The sequence below is a fragment of the Cervus elaphus genome, chromosome 3, assembly GCF_910594005.1.
Source record: "Cervus elaphus chromosome 3, mCerEla1.1, whole genome shotgun sequence".
Taxonomy (NCBI): Eukaryota; Metazoa; Chordata; class Mammalia; order Artiodactyla; family Cervidae; genus Cervus; species Cervus elaphus.
The window spans coordinates 53,456,104-53,472,415 of record NC_057817.1 but is presented as its reverse complement, the minus strand read 5'-3'; the positions used below and the strand labels follow the sequence as shown (position 1 = coordinate 53,472,415).

The 16,312-nt window shown below is 47.7% G+C and overlaps 2 protein-coding genes across 4 annotated transcripts; both read left to right on the top strand.

The window, feature by feature from the left end:
- The first annotated feature begins 461 nt into the window (after nt 1-461).
- Nucleotides 462-7,902, top strand: EEF1AKMT3 (EEF1A lysine methyltransferase 3). 3 transcript variants are annotated; one of them, XM_043888685.1, is made up of 4 exons: nt 462-638; nt 750-861; nt 3,117-3,186; nt 3,402-4,323. In XM_043888685.1, exons 1-4 carry the CDS (start codon nt 462-464, stop codon nt 3,601-3,603), a joined length of 561 nt encoding a protein of 186 aa, XP_043744620.1. In that variant the 3' UTR covers nt 3,604-4,323. The 3 variants fall into 3 exon arrangements, with proteins under 3 accessions (XP_043744620.1, XP_043744619.1, XP_043744618.1); XM_043888684.1 differs by lacking the exons at nt 3,117-3,186; nt 3,402-4,323 and adding an exon at nt 6,034-7,902; XM_043888683.1 differs by having other exon boundaries at nt 3,117-4,323.
- Nucleotides 7,903-7,997: 95 nt separating this feature from the next.
- TSFM (Ts translation elongation factor, mitochondrial) lies at nt 7,998-16,195 on the top strand. Its single transcript, XM_043888660.1, has 6 exons — nt 7,998-8,246; nt 8,471-8,641; nt 9,423-9,551; nt 10,345-10,467; nt 13,564-13,651; nt 15,602-16,195. The coding sequence occupies exons 1-6, from the start codon at nt 8,013-8,015 to the stop codon at nt 16,006-16,008; spliced, it is 1,152 nt and encodes a 383-aa protein (XP_043744595.1). The 5' UTR covers nt 7,998-8,012; the 3' UTR covers nt 16,009-16,195.
- The last annotated feature ends 117 nt before the right edge of the window (nt 16,196-16,312 follow it).

The window sequence follows — 16,312 nt, the reverse complement described above, 5'->3', positions numbered from 1 at the left end:
GGCCGCGCGGGAGGGTACCTCCGCGCCGCTGGTCTTTAGCGGGGCTGACAAGGCCAGACTCGCACCCCGCCTCTATCGTTAGCCCGCTTCTGTTTGGTCTGGGTTACTAGCCCTGTTGCAGGCCCCTGTGCACCCCGCAGGTGAGAGGGGCCCAGGGACCCCGCTTTCCTGCGTTGAATTAATCCTCGTTCCTCTGCCCTCCTCCCGGGCTCCGAACAGTGCCCTGGGTCTGACCCCCGTAGCCCGGTGTAAGTCCCGTCGGCTGTGCGCTGGGGCCCGGAGCCGGGGAGGCAGCTCCTCATCCCGGCTCCAGGAAGTCAGACTGGAGGAAGGAGGGCAAACTCGAGGAGGCGGGGCTCGGTGCCACGGGGCAGCCGCGGGGCTCGCTGTCCCCCAGCCCCCACCCCGCTTCAGATCAGGGATCCGAGCGCTGGCTGGCGTCAGGGCATTCTCTCGGCCAGATGGCAGATTCCCGCCCAGATCCTGAGTCAGAGCCCGATTCGGTGTTCCCACGCGAGGTCGGGCTCTTCGCCGACTGCTACTCGGAGAAGAGCAGGTTCTGCTTCTGTGGGCACGTGCTGAATATCACGGAGAACTTCGGGTCCCGTCTCGGGGTGGCAGCGCGCGTGTGGGATGCGGTGAGGAGTGGGCGGCCCTGGGCTAGGGTCCGCGGGGACCCCCGGACTCCCGCTCTCCCATATGGAGCCATCCCCGCTGCAATCTTATATTTCTTCTTTTTTCTCCTATAGGCTCTAAGCCTGTGCAGCTATTTCGAGAGTCACAATGTGGATTTCCGAGGCAAGAAAGTGATCGAACTGGGCGCGGGGACTGGTATCGTGGGAATCTTGGCAGCGCTGCAGGGTGCGTGAGCTTTGCGGTGGGAGAGGGTGAGGGGAACGGGGATGTAGAGAACTTGTCACTTCCTGGGTTCTTGAGAGAGGGAGAGGGAGTGGTTTGGGACCAACACAATGTTTTTTTTTTTTTTAAACAAACTTAACATTTTTTTTTTGCCCCTGCCTGCTCCGGTGTGCCAGACAGTGCTGATTCGCTGTTCCAGCACCCATGGTGATTGGTTGAGGCGGGTGGGCAGGAAATAAAATTTAGGCAGGCCTTAATAGGAGTTTTTCCTACCTTTTTGCGATTTTCTGGACAATGTTGTCAGAAAAAAACCTTTGCTTTGGATATGATCCTCTGTTAAAATGCCTATATGGAATTACTCTCTAGAGGGAGTCATCTGCAGGTGTTAAACCTCATGAGTAGTTTATAACTTCACTGTGAATATATTTTTGATTCTTTAGGTTTTGATTGCTTGGGAGGAACAAGCTTATGAGTTTTTGAGGGTTAGGCTGTGTTTTGTGGGAAATGGGGTAGGAATTAGGCACTGCCGACTTGGGAAAGAAAAAGGTAAAAATTCTGCTTTATTTTTGTCAAGAATCAGAAACTACAAAGGAAAAAGTGCCTTGGTTTATAATCTGATGGGCAGGCAAAACTTCACACTGAAAACATTCCTTTAAAAAGACTTACGATGACATCTCCCTAGGAATGCAAATTAACATGTCCTTGTTCATAGGGACATAACACAAAACACATTCAGGGAAGTCTTCCCAGTAGCAGGCTTTCATTCTTTTATTCTGTTCATTCAACCAACATGTATTTGGAGTCCTATATGTGCCAAGAATTGTGCTAGGTATTGGGATACAGCAATGAGTAAGACAGATTTCCTCTCCTCAAGGAGTTGATGGTCTAGTGTTGAGGACGGGGGAAGATGTTACAGGATGTTACGGAGAGGTATGTGCAGAGCCAGTGGACACGCTCTGGCTGTGTCTCCCTTGACTCTCTGGGAATCCATCAAGAAGAAGGTCTATCAGATGAGGAGTATGAACATGGCAGGCTCAGAAAGAACCGAAGGAGTGTCACCAGCAGCTTTCCATGAAGGATGAGTGGATAAGTGGGCAGCTATGCTAAAATGGCAGAAAAGATGTGTAATATCAAGGGAAACACCTTTCACTTGCTTCCAGACTGACTTCTTTTGTCTTTTATTCTGCTGCCCACTCAGAAATCTGGGTGTCATTCTCATCCATTGCCCTCTCCCCTCGCATCCTGGCAGTCAGCGAGTCCTGTGGGTCACATGTCCTTAATACAGTTGTCTGTTCTCTAACCCCCAGCTGTAGTTCAGGCCACTGCCAGCTTTCCCATGGATTTTCATGAGTGTCTTCAAGCTTCCCTAGGGAGAAGTTTGGCATGCCCAAAGTAGATCTTGTGATCTTCTGCCACCAAACCTGTTTCTCCCTCAGGCTTCCCCATCATAGTGAAGCAAACTGCCATTCAACCAGTGGGGAATCTAGACCCACCTCTGACATGTCCCTTTTTCTCATCCCCATCTCCATGATCCAAGTCTGGCTGATTTAACTCCTAAAAATCTCCTGAACCTCCTGTTTTTCCATCCGCACTGATGGCTCCCCAGTCCTTGGCACCATCAACTTGCTTGGATGGCCACAATTAATCAGACTGGTCTTCCTGCTTCTACTCCTTGCCCCCACCTAGACCTCTGCTCGCTCCACCCAGCTGCAGAGTGATCTTCTCAGCACCCCTTCCCCATCCTTCAGTGGCTTCTTACTGCTTGCAGGACAGAACCAGTCCCGTGGGCATGGCCTCCCTCTCCCTCTGAGCTCCTTGTGCTGCCGAGCGCTCTCCTGTCAGTTCCGCAAGCCTGTCTCCGTGTCCCCTTCCTCGGAGCCTTCACATAGGCTGCTTGTGTGTATACCCCGCGTCCCGCTTGGCTAATGCATATGCCTTCTTCCGAGCTCAGCTCAAACATCACTTCCAAGGGAAGGCCTCCAGGACACTCCCACCTGCAAGCTACTATCTTAGCTACTTCTAGTATTTTAGACACAATTGTGCTGACTGGTTTCGTTTTAATTTGTTGTCATTATCCTCAGATGTGTCCTTAAATGATGTCCCACTAGCCTCTTACCTCTCCCTCATCCAGTTATTCCTCTGCTCTCCTAAACATCTTACTTCTTACCATTTCACCTTTCATACCTCCAAATGTCTCTCTCTCCCCAGCCGATGATTTTGTTCCCTAGCTCTTCTGATTGCTTCTTTTTTTCTTATAGGAAGTGTCCACGAGGTCTCTCTCAGCGTCTACTCACCCAGCTGTGTCTGTCTGCACTGCCTTCTCTCCCGGTACGATGCTAGACGTGCTGTGCTCCTAGCTAAGGTCAAGCCCCCCATGCCTCATGAGACCCTGAACCTTCTCATCTGTGTAAAGACACTGTTCAAGCAGACACCCTGCCCCCCTGCCTCTCCTGCGTTGCTGTTTTCCCTTCTCTCTGGATCATTCCATGTGTGTGTTTGTGTGTATTATGCATATAAATATGCGATAATTTCTCCTATCTCAGATCCTACACATCCCTGCAGTTACCATTCCGTTTCTCTGCTCAGCTTTGTGATGAAACTCAGAAGAGTGAATATCCGCTGTCATTCCTCTCCTCCTATTGTTTCTTCAGTTCCGTTCCAGAACACCCCCTCACACCGCCCCGCCCCCCAACTTGCCTTCTCCACTCCACTAGCTCCAGTCAATGTTGTGAGCTTCACTTTTGACTGCATGTTGTTGAATGCAGCAGTCAGGGGACTTCCCTGGTGGTCCAGTGGCTAAGACTCCGAGCTCCCAATGCTGGGGGCCTAGGTTCCATCCCTGATCAGGGAACTAGATCCCACATGCCGAAACTGAGAGTTCGCAGGTCGCAACTAAAGAACCTGAATGCTGCAACAAAGATGGAAGATCCTGCAGTGCTGCAAGTAAGACCTGGTGCAACCAAATAAATAAACATTAAAGAGAAAAAAGTACAGCTGTCAGCATGAGCCCAGCTTCCCGGACTTGGTGGCAGTTGCCATCCCCTCCCCCTGCCCCCCGTGAAACACCCCTCCTTTGGATTCCAAGACGCCAGGCTTCTGGGTTCTCACCTCGCTGGCACTGTTTCCATTCCCCTGTGTTGGTGGCTGTTCCTCTTCACAGCCTGAAGTCTGAGTGCCCCAGGGCTCAGGAGCAGCCCTCGGACCCCGCCCCTATCTGCCTGTACTCACAGCTTAAATGCCCTTTCCACGCTGATGACTCTGACTCTCCTACTGATATCTCCAGACTTGTTTGTATAGCCTCTGGCCTACTTGATACCTCCCTGTGGTTGTCCCATGAACATGTCAAACTTAATGTGTCCAGAAGCGCATTCGTGATTTTCCCGTCCAGCCTGCCCCTCCTGCAGCCCTCCTCACCTAAATAAATGACACTTTGATCTTCTGGCTGTCAGGCCAAATATCTTGGAACCATCCTCAGCCTCTCTCTCTGATAGTGCGTATCTAATTTGTCAGAAACGCCCCTATTGATTTTACCTTCAAAATGTATTCAGGGTCTGACAACGGCTGCCCTGGTTCAAGCCATGATCACTTCTCACCTGGGTAACTGTAGCCACCTCCTAACTGGTTTGTTCTGACTGTGCCCCTCTGTGGTATTTCCTCATCACAGTAGCCAGAGTGATCTCTTTAGAGCCATTCTTCAATTCTTAAAGTCATAAGGTTTATGACATTCTTCCATTAGAAATTTTCCAATAGCTTCCCATCTCACTCAGACTAAAAACCAAACTTCTTGGTTGCTTTACAAGGCGCCATCTAGAATCTGAGCCCTACGATTATTTCTCTCACTTATTTTGCTCCAGCTGCAGGCATTCTTACTGGTCCTCAGACTTGTTAGGTGAACTCTTGCATGAAGGTCTTTATTCTTGGTCCTTCCGTTTATGGCTGTTTTTTTGGGGGGGGGGTTTCTAAGCTCTGTCAGTCTTTCCTTCCTCATGTGTTTTACCGTCACCTCTTTGCTTTCTGTTAGTCCCTCATTTGGTATCTTTTAATCTCAGAGACACATAGAGTTTGCCCCATCACTTCATACAGGTCATTGCTCAAACATAATCTGCTCCCTAACTACCAGTTTGAAGCTTTCCCTAACACCCAGTTTAAAGTGACATCCCCTGCCCCGTCCCTCAAGCAGTTCTTCTCCTCCTTCCCTGCTTCAGCATACATATGACTTACAGTGTGTTTTATTTCATTTTGTTGTTGTTGTTATCTCTAGCCACTAGACTGTAAGCCCCCGGAGTGGAGGGATTCTTGTCTGATGGGTTCACTGCTGTATTCTCAGCGCCTGGCATTTAGGCACATAATGACTATTAATGGGAGAATGAATTCTGAATATTTCCTGTTTCTGTAATAATCACCATGATTATGACTAAATCGTTTTGCATTACCTCATTTGTCTTCGCCTCTATAACAAATCTCAAGGAAGGCCAAGGTCTTGTCTTGCTCACCCCTGTACCCTCAGAACTTGGTAGATGCTCAATACATGTACTTACTGCATGAAGGAAGCTTTCTGAAGTCCTGATCTAATCATCGTTACCCTCTGCTTCTGCCCTTAAACCTGTTGCCCTCAGGATCAGGCCTGGGTCTCCTTAGCGTGCCGTAACGATTTTCCTCTGTACTCTTGTGCCCTGACACGTTTCCCTGCCACCTCCTTTGAGCTCTAGCCTTCCTCGCATACGCTGTGCTTTCTCATCACCAGGCCTTTGTACTCTCTCTTCTCTGCTTGAGAAGCTTCACCTGACTAACTCCTCCTTGCCCTTTAAGGCTTGCTGAGGTCATGTCTTCTGGGAAGCTTTCCAGATCCATGAAGGCTGGTTTGTGTCAGTAGGGGGTGGGTGCATAGCCCACCTCCAGCTTAGTCCTGCCCAGGCTTCTGCTGACATCTGATTGTTGTGTGTTGGGCAGAGAGGTTGAAGATTAGCTCAGCGAGAATGTTGATGTTGTAGAATGTAGAGTAATGAGATGGCAGTGGATGAAGCTGAGGTTAGGGGAGCTAAAATCCAAAGTGTGGACTTTGGGCTGTCAAAACATTATCCTCTAGGCCCCGAGGTCTCTGGACGTTCTGGGCAGGAGCTGAAACCCCTTGGTTGGTCCCTCTGACTTGCATTTCTCCTCCTTCCTCTCTCTCAGGGGGGGATGTTACCATCACTGACCTACCCCTGGTCCTAGAACAGATCCAGGGCAACGTCCAGGCCAATGTGCCCCCTGGAGGCCGGGCCCAGGTCCGCGCCTTGTCCTGGGGGATTGACCAGCATGTCTTCCCTGGAGACTATGACCTGGTGCTGGGGGCTGATATCGTGTACCTGGAGTCCACCTTCCCGCTGCTGCTGGGGACCCTCCGACACCTGTGCGGGCCCCATGGCACCATCTATCTGGCCTCCAAGATGAGAGAGGAGCACGGGGCAGAGAGCTTCTTTCAGCATCTCCTGCCCCAGCATTTCCACCTGGAGCTGGCCCAGCGGGATGAGGATGAAAATGTCAACATCTATAGGGCCAGGCACAGGGGACCAAGACCTGCCTGACGTCACCCTTCTGCTCCTCCGAGCCCCTCGTTCTCATGAAGGAACTGCCATGTCTCCAGAGCCATAAACATAAGGACCAGAAACAGGTGGATCTCCTCTGCCTGCCTTTCCTCCTTCCCTCATTGTTTCCTGGGCGCCTCTTGGGAAGCTGCAGGCAGGTGCCGTTTGTTAGGGTACCAGAGCCCTTGCTCTGTGGGCTGGAGTGCAAAGGAGATTCCCAGCTCCTGTTCTCAGCAGAGGACGATGAGAGGGCAGCCAGGATTTCAGGGAAGCGGAGGTTAGGTGGGACGTAAACAGTGGCTGCAGAGACAGTCGTGGCCCTGTCTGTCGCCATTGTCTTTTTATACAGAATGGATTATTTTTTCCAGATTCTATTGGAAATTTTTTTAAAGGAAAATAAGCATTAAAGATCTCCTCTGCATCCAGAGAACATGGGCTTTTGCTGGGGGGTGCTGGGGAGCAAGAAACCTCAGACCACCCGCTTCTTGCTTCTAGAGACAGTCTGGTGGGACTGTGGCTCTGGCTGGGTCCAGTCTTCCTAGCCCTGACGTTGGGGTTAGACAGCAGAGCTGTCCTTCGGACTGTAGCTCCTTCAGTCTTTTTGGAGTTGGAGTCCTGATCACTGAGTTCCAGGTTCTCTTTGTTTTGTTTTTTTTTTACCTTTCCAAGCCCTGTCAGTCCTTCCTTCCTAACGTGCTTTGCCTTCACCTCTTCTTTCTCCCACTGTGGGGCCTCTGATTGATCCTCTCTTGACTTATTCCTGGGGTCACACATCACCTCCTGTGGCCTCCTAGCCTCCATTCACTCCCATTCAAACTGTTTTGTAAACTCCTGTAATCTTCCGCAATCAGCTCCGATTAGCTTCTGCTGCTGCCAACAGAAGCAAGAGTAAGCTCTTCTGCTTGGTACTCGGTGTATCCCATGTGATCCCAAATTACCTCCTGTTTCATTTCCTACTGGTTTCCTACACGTGTTCTAACCTCTGGCCAAATTACAAAAGGTCTACTCTTTGTTCCCTAAACCCACATCAAAATTCTCTGACTTCTTCCTTCCTTCTTTCTGATGATTCCCTGCCTGGGTCATATTTCTACCTCTCAAAATCTTCATTGCTCTTAGCCTCTCTCCTGAAAAAAGCTTTATCTGAGCCTCCTGTTTGAATGTGATTTTTCTCCTTTGAGACCCTTTAACTCTGTCTCCTGGGGCTTATTTACCTTGTCTTGTGTGATCATTTGTCTGCTCCCTATTTTCTCACCATCAGATTACCTTAGAGGGTAGGGCTATATGGTTCCAGGCACACATCAAATATTTCTGCTTGTTCAACAAATAATTTACTGGGTTTGTTGGAGGGACACCCTCCCTCCTCCCTAGGTGACCTTGGTCAAACTTCAGAACCCACTCTCCTACCTTACAAGTTTGTCAGCGAGCCATAAATGGATATAGAAATAAGCATTGGAAATAAACATAAAGTCTTACCACGTGTCTTGTGTTGTTATTTTGTGACAACTCGGTTTCATGTTTTCCATTATTTTACCTCTGGGGAATAATTCTCTTGTGAAATGTAGTCAGTAAACCAAGCAGGGGAGGCGAATGCGCCCCCTGGACGGCAGGTGGCGCTGTCCCCGCTCGGCGCGTTCTGGTGGAGAGTTTTGGCCCCGCCGCCACGCCGTAGGCCGGTGGCCTCATAGGTGCGCCGACCGGCCGCACCGGACGGCCGCCGGAAAGATGTCGCTGCTGCGGTCATTGCGCCTCTGCCTGGTCGTGCGGCCCGGGAGCTGCCAGCTGAGCGCGCTTGGCTCTGGTCCCCTCCTGCCTTCCTTGCAGGTCTCCCGCGCGCCCGGCACGCTGCCTTCCCCTCCCCTGGCTGCGTTCGGCTCCATCTCACCCTTCTCCCCACCTCGGTGCCTCTTGGCGGTCCAGCGTCCCTGCGCTGCCTTTCCCCTCACCCTCTGGGCCCGTCTCTCCTGAAGTCGTCCCCCGGCCGACGTGCTCCCTCCTCCGGAGCTCCTCACCGCTTCCTGCTTCTCATTCCTTCTTATCCCCTCCAGGCCGGGCTCCCTCTGCTTCAGTCGCCCCAGCCGTGGCATACATTTCACTCTGGGTCCTGGCTGTCCTCGGCTTCCAGCAAGGAGCTCCTCATGAAGCTGCGGCGGAAAACGGGCTACTCCTTTGTAAACTGCAAGAAAGCCCTGGAGACTTGTGACGGGGATCTCAAACAGGTGTGGGGAAGGAAGTGGAGGGGAGCGGGGATGGGGTACTCGGGCCCTACCCCAGTGCTTTCCAGAGGTCGCTCTAGGGACCGTAGAAATCACACCTGCTGCTGTCCAGTGACCTATACACAGGATTCTGACTTTAATGGCAATCTCACCCTTTGACTCTTACCTGTTTTGAAGCAACTAACTCAGGATCCCAGGGCTAACACACTATTCCATGCAAGGCTGTTATAGTAGACCAACGCTCAGATCCTGGTACCCTCACACTAATCCCCGCGACCTTGGATACCTTCCTTAATCTTTAAGAGTTACATTGTTCTTTTTTTTGCATAAAGAAAATACTGCTGTCTCCCCCGTAGGGTTGTTGTGAAGATTAAACTTATCAAAAATACCAGGTGTGGGACTTCCCTGGTGGTCCAGTGGCTAGGACTTCAAGCTCTCAGGGCAGGGTTCGATCCCTGTCCAGGAACTAGGTCCCACATGCCGCAACTAATGGTTTTCATGCTGCAGCTAAGGATCCTTTATGCCATAATGAAGATGGAAGATTCTTCGTGCTGCAACTAAGATCCACAAGCCAAATAAATAATTTTTAAAAATTTACTAAACATCAGGCACAATGTCTACTGTCTGGCATTTGGTGGTATGCTGCCAGTAAATGATAGATTAGTTTCTGTTGTGGGTTTGAGGAGAAGGGGAAAGAATTGGGGAACCTGAGGATATTTTAGAGCCCCATTCCTTTCTAAATTCTGTGCTTATGTCATCTGCCCTTTATCTTTCTTATTTATAGGCAGAGAGCTGGCTCCATAAGCAGGCCCAGAAGGAGGGCTGGAGTAAAGCGGCGAGGCTCCACGGGAGGAAGACCAAAGAAGGCCTTATTGGGCTGCTGCAGGAAGGAGGCACCAGTGTGTTGGTGGAGGTGCATGTCAGAGACTAGACCTCACAGGCAGCTGTCTTCTTGAGTGTGGGCTTTGTGGTAGACCTTTGCATTCTTAAAGAAGAGGTGTTTGAGAACCATAAAGGCTCGTTAGAATTAAGCCCGTGAGGCCCCAGTTATTAGCTCTGGATTCGTTTCAGTATAGACATGCACAGGTTGTTGGCGGGGAAAGGCCTGTTGGGGTGGCCCAGAGGGTCTCCAGCCTCCGTGCTGCAGACCGGCACCGGTCTGCGGCCTCTTAGGAACTGGGCCACAGAGCAGGAGGTGAGTGTCGGGCGACGGAGCCAAGTGTCCTCTGTACTTTCAGCCTCTCCTGATTGCTTGTATCACCAACTGAGCTCAGTCTTCTGTCAGATCAGTGGTGGCATTTGATTCTCGTAGGAGCTTGAACCCTGCTCTGAACTGTGCATGTGAGGGATCAAGGTTGCTGCTCCTTATGAGAATCACAAAAGTGGTTCGGCATTGGAGGAGCCCAGGGAATGAGGGGATTATGGCTTGCGGGCACAGGCAGGTGTGAACTTGAAGTGAATCCTTTGGGGACATTGTGGAACCAGTCTCTGAAGGTGCAGGTCGGTGCTGACTCATTGGCACAACAGGGATCGCTTCATTAAGTTTCTGGCCTTGAGCTAGTGGAGCAACTGTAGCTTTAAAATCCCACAGACATTTGTTTCTGTTTTGTTGGGTCTGCTGCCTGTTCTGTCAATACCTTGCTTTAAGACACTTTTGGAGACTGTTAGTAAACAGTTTATACAACAATATCGATTTATTCCCATAGGTGAACTGTGAGACAGATTTTGTTTCCAGAAATTTAAAATTTCAACAGTTGGTCCAGCAAGTAGCCCGGGGAACCCTGTTGCACTGTCAGAACTTAAAGGACCAGCTCTCCACATACAGCAAAGTGAGTTTGGGGTTGTCTCCAACATGCTTGGTTTGTTCCTTCCTCTCCTCTTAGGGTCTTTGCTGTTCCATTTTTTCAGACGTTCTCAGGTCTCACTTCCTTATTTCATGTCTCTGCTTAAACGTTATCTCTCAGGAGAGGAGTACCTTTCCTCCTATTGCTCTGTCCCCTTATTTTACTTCATTTAAAATATTTTGTTATAATGCTTATATATTACATTTATATTTATTCATTTCTGTTTGCCTTCCACAATAGACTATCAGTTTCATGAGGCAGGAAATTTGTTTTTTCACTAGTGTGTCTCTGGTGCATGAGGGCTGGGGTGCATGAGCACTTGGCTGGGGCCCATTACATCTCTGTTAATGAATGAATGAATTCCCGTGGGATAAAAATCCATCAAATCAGGTGAAACTTTGTATTTAGGAATCTAGAATGTCCTAAGGAAAGGATTTCTAAATACTGATCCTGGAGAAAAGGCGCAATTGAGGAGACCGAGCATTTTCTTTTCTGTAGAAGGATCAAGGAAGGAATTATTGACATATCCGTATGCCTTTGATCCATCCTGTTGTCAAAGCAAAAATGAACCAGCTACTCACAACAATTTTTTTGTTTGTACCACCCTTTTCCTTCTATTTATCTTTCTCTTGAGATCTTGTGATAAATGTTAATTAGTCCTGGTTTTGTGTTGTTTAGTTGCTAAATCATGTCCAACTCCTTGTGACCCCATGAACTGTAGCCTGCCAGGTTCCTCTGTCCATGGGATTTCCCAGGCTAGAATAGTGGAGTGGGTTGCCATTTCCTTCTCCATTGTAGATTTTTCTTTTTTATTGAATGTGATAGGCTACAATTCATCATATAATCCATTAGTCGTTTTAATGCTCAAATTATCCCTGGATTTGGCCAGTATAACCTAAGCCTGTGCAAGCTGTCTCCATTGTCTGTTTGGTATAGCTTATTATTTTCCAAGTATTTCCTTCCTTTTTGGCATAACAAAATATTCTGGGCTTATGTCATATTTTCCTTGCCCCCATCCATGGAATCGGCCACTTCTACAAGGGGTCTTGATCCTTTTTGGTGGGGGAATGGTTTTTAGAAACAAAGATCTGGGCACTGTGTGCATGTACACTCTTCAGTCGTGTCCGACCCTTTGCGACCCTGTGGACCGTAACCCACCAGGCTCCTCTGTCCGTGGTCTTCTCCAGGCAAGAATACTGGAGTATGGAGAAAGTAACATGGAAACTTACGTTACCGTATGTAAAATAGATAGCCAACGGGGATTTGTTGTATGTCTCAGGAAACTCAAACAGGAGCTCTGTATCGACCTAGAGGGGTGGGATGGAGAGGGAGACAGGAGGGAGGTTCAAAAGTGAGGGGATGTATGTATACCTATGACTGATGCATAGTGAGGTTTGACAGAAAACAACAAAATTCTGTAAAGCAATTATCCTTCAACTGAAAAATAAATAAATACTGGAGTGGGCTGCCATACTCTCCTCCGGGGGAAGGTCTGGGCGTTGGGTATGCTTAAATCTACTGAGATGTCATTGCTATTCTGCTCTTCCAGCAGAGCTAGAAGTGTGTGTGTGTTTCAATTCTAATCCTGCACCACAGGCTGCTTCCTTTTCTTCCCCCATTCTGTAATTCACGCCTTTCTTCTCTCGTAGTGAATGCACTGGCTCCTAGCAGCTTCAGTATGTCTGCTTATTTACTTGCTGTGCAGTGCATGCACACTTTGTTTCAGAGTTACTGTCCCTGATCACTGCGTAGAATAAACCTACTAAGTGGTTCAAGATTTCTTTGAGGTTCTTTTTGTCCTTAGTTGAAGTTATGTGGTCAAAGGACTGTATCAAAAGTAACTTGGATTAGTTTTGTTCTCCCTTTTGAAATTATGTTATTCCTTTGAAATACAGTTAGAATCTTTGTTTCTGTTTGGTCAGTATTCATTTTCACTCCAAGCCTTCGTTAGTTTTATTTTTGAATATGTAAAACTAATGAAGTTCTGAAAGTTAAAACTATAATAACTCCCCCAACACATAAACAAGTCTTACTCCCTCCTCTCCCTTCTACCCCATTCCTGTCCACTCTTGTAGATAACCAGCTTCTTTGGTTTCTGGTTATCCTTTTTGCAAAAATAAGCATATTCATCCTGGTGCCTCGGATGGTAAAGAATTTGCCTACAGTGCAGGAGACCCAGGTTGGATCCCTGTGTTGGAAAGATCGCCTGGAGAAGGGAATGGCTATCTATCTACTCCGGTATTCTTGCTTGAAGAATCCCATGGACAGGGGAGCCTGGTGGGCTGCGGTCCATGGAGTCACAAAGAGTTGGACATGACTGAGAGGCTAACGCTTTCATACAAATATTTATTACACAAATGGCGATGTAATGTGTATGTATTCTTTTAGTTTGCTTCTTTCACTTCATATGCCCTGGAAATACTCCTTAGCAGCTCATGGAGGCACCTTTTCTTTTTTTTTTCCAGCTACATAGTATTCCACCTGTGACTGTACTGTGGTTTATTCAGCCAGTCTCCACCTATGTTTGGACTTTTAAACTTTCCACTATTTTACAATTAGAAAAATTTGCTCAATGAATAACTGTGCATATGTACTTTTGTATCATTGGAAGAGTTTTAGAGTAAATTTCTAGAGATAGGATTGCCAGATCAAAGGATAAAAGTGTATGTAATAGTTTTGTTAGCTATTGTCCAATTTCCCACCATTGGATTTGCACCATTTTTCATCCCTACCAACAAGCTACTAACCTTTTAGCTTTAATATTTTATGATTGTATGAAAATATTATTCCTGATTTCTAGGAAGCTACATTCTAAGAAGTTAGGCCGGAGATTGGGATGGATTTGGGGGTGGAGTGTTGATAGAATAAAATATTTATAAAAGTGGAGCTGTTGTCAGTTGTTAATGTTCTTGGCTTAAAGAAAACATTGTTTGTACTTAATTGTCTTAAATATAGGTTATTTCTGAGGAATAACCTATAACCTATATTTTTGCTTAGTCTCTTGGTAATTTGAATTGTACAGACTGACTCATGTTCAGTCGTACTGAAAATGACTCTTGTTCATTTTCTTTGCGCACTTAGGGCTTCTTGAATTCCTCTGAGCTCTCTGAACTTCCAGCAGGACCCGAGTGCGAGGGTTCTCTCAAGGATCAGCTGGCCTTAGCGATTGGTGAGTACGGATGTACGGATGTTAAGGATGTAAGGATTGTATGTATGGATTGTAAAGATGTGGAAACTGGAAATTAAGAACTGAATCTCCAGGTATCTTTGATATTCCTCCAAATCTAGATCAAAAATTACAAGGTCAAGTTCCTGCAAGGGTCAGATAGTATGAATGCGAGAGGTGGGTTGCGTGTTAGAGATTGGTGAGCAGTGGACACCCTGAAAAGCTCACATTCCACTGAAGGAAACCATTAGCAAGCCACCTGATAACTTTGAGGGAAATAGGATCCCAGTGTCAGAATTTTTTAATTCTTTTAAAAGGATTTAGATTTGTTTGAAAAAAAAAAAAAATTAGTTTTTAGCTGTTTGCAACTAATTAAAATTAGCAGGCATCACTGCTGACCAAGCAAGGCATGTCTTTAGGCAGCGATGGCCTTTTGACCTCCAGTTGACTGCCTCTCTATACACTGTGAAGGAAATAGTCCATCAGAGGGTATTTCACCTTTGTGAAGGGATCCAGGAATATTTCAGGGTGTGGTGTTTAGGAAATTGTCCTCTCTTAAAAAAAAAAAAATCTGATCCAGAGTTTGAGAAGGTACGTGTTTTCAGAACCACTGGCTGCAGGAAGCGCATCTGGATCATTGTGGTGGGAGTAGCAGGGGTTTTGCCTTCCTCGTACACGACCTGATGGAAGGAGGGAGGCAGGGCTGGGGTGGAGCTTGCGGGAATTGACTGCTCATCTGATGTTTCCAGTCAAGGCATCAGTTCTGTTTTTATCAGGTCGTCTTGAGGTATGTATGATGTTTCAGTGAGTCATGGCTGAGAAACCAACCAGCCAACCAGCTGTGTATGAAACTTCTTAAGAAATTCTGGAAGACTTGGGTGTTTCAGCCTTGTCAGTTTCTGGGAATTGACTGTTGGGTAGGTGCTTAGAGCTGTTTCAGGATCCCTTTTGGTTTATGACTTCTATGACTTTTAGATGTAACAATGGCTACTTCAGGGCTATTTTCCCAGACCCTGTTATTTTCTACCCCTTCCTACCTTTTGACTTATTTGGGCTTCTGATAGGAGGGGATAGCATCCTAAGAGAACAGTGAGGGGGAGAGGGGACTAGAATCTGGTTTTGTTTCTTACAAGTAACTTCAAAGATGTTATCTTTTAATTTATTTATTTTTTTAATTTTTTTATCTTTTTATTTTTCATGAAGGGAAGTTGAAACCACCAGATGACTTGGGGTTTTAGATTTCCCGGGGCTTTTAGTTTGGGATTTTCCCCCAAATAATGGATGATCAGGAGTTGTCTGTGTCAGCTATGGTGGTTTGGGGGAGGGGTGATGATCTGGTGGGGAAAAACCCTGAATTGAGTCAGATCTGAGTTTGAATTCCAGCTGTGCCATCCATTAGCTCTGAAGCTTTGGAGAGGTTCCTTTAGCTCTCTAAGCCTAAGTTTAATGTAGTGATGTTAGCCAGTTGGGAGTGCTCATATTAGAGGGCCAGATACTGTAATAAGTTCTTTTACACATCTTATTTATTTCTCCCAGTAATCCTGCCTTCAGGTTAAGTGGCATGATCTCCATTTTGCAGATGAGAACACAGACTTGATGAATTAGTAAATGGGGTTATATCATTAAGTTACTTGCCTAAGGTCGTGTGGCCGGTGAGAGGCAGAACCTGTGGCCAGGGTCTGTGTGATACCAGAGTCTGTGTTTCTAAATACAGCATGGCACCTGGTTGGTGCTCCCTAAAGTACGCTCCGTTTTTCCCACCTTCTCGCACAGAACCCCTTTTCCTGTTTGTCCTGAAAATGGTATCTTTCCGCCTTGCGGCACATCCACAGTATAAAATGCAGAGGACTGCCTCCCAGGCTGGCCACTGCTGTGCGTGTTTTGGTGCTTCCATGGGCATTGTGTTCTGGAAGCGTCTTGTTTTTTTGTCTGTTTGTTTTTGCTCTCTCACAGGGAAACTGGGAGAAAACATGATTCTGAAACGGGCCGCGTGGGTGAAGGTGCCAGCTGGGTTCTATGTTGGCTCTTATGTCCATGGGGCCACGCACAGCCCCTCGCTCCGCAACCTGGCGCTGGGGAAGTACGGGGCCCTGGTCGTCTGCGAGACGGCAGAGCTGAAGGCAGACCTCGGAGACCTTGGCCGCCGCCTCGGGCAGCACGTGGTGGGCATGGCTCCCCTCTCTGTTGGCTCCCTGGACGACGAGCCCGGGGGAGAGGCGGAAACCAAGATGCTGTCGCAGCCGTTCTTGCTGGACCCTTCCATCACACTGGGGCAGTACGTGCAGCCCCACGGCGTGTCCGTCGTAGACTTCGTGCGGTTTGAATGTGGAGAAAGCGAAGACGCAGCAGACGCCGAATAGGTTCCAGAGACTTTGGGCCCGAGAGGACGTGTTTATTCTTAACCCTGGACATTTACAAAAAGACGTTTACTTCCTAAGCCTCTTCAAACGCAGAATTTGTTTTTCATTTGAGTTTATAATGAAATTACATACTTTGTGGGTAAAGCTATTAAATAAAATTGTTAGGTAATAGAGAAAGTAGAAGCTTTTTCCTTGTTTGCGTCATGCTGGGCCTAGCTTTTTTGTGCCTGACTTGTGACATGTTCTAGAAAACAACAGGTGGGCCTCATGGAAGTGGCAGACAGTGTCCGGGAGAACTGTGCTG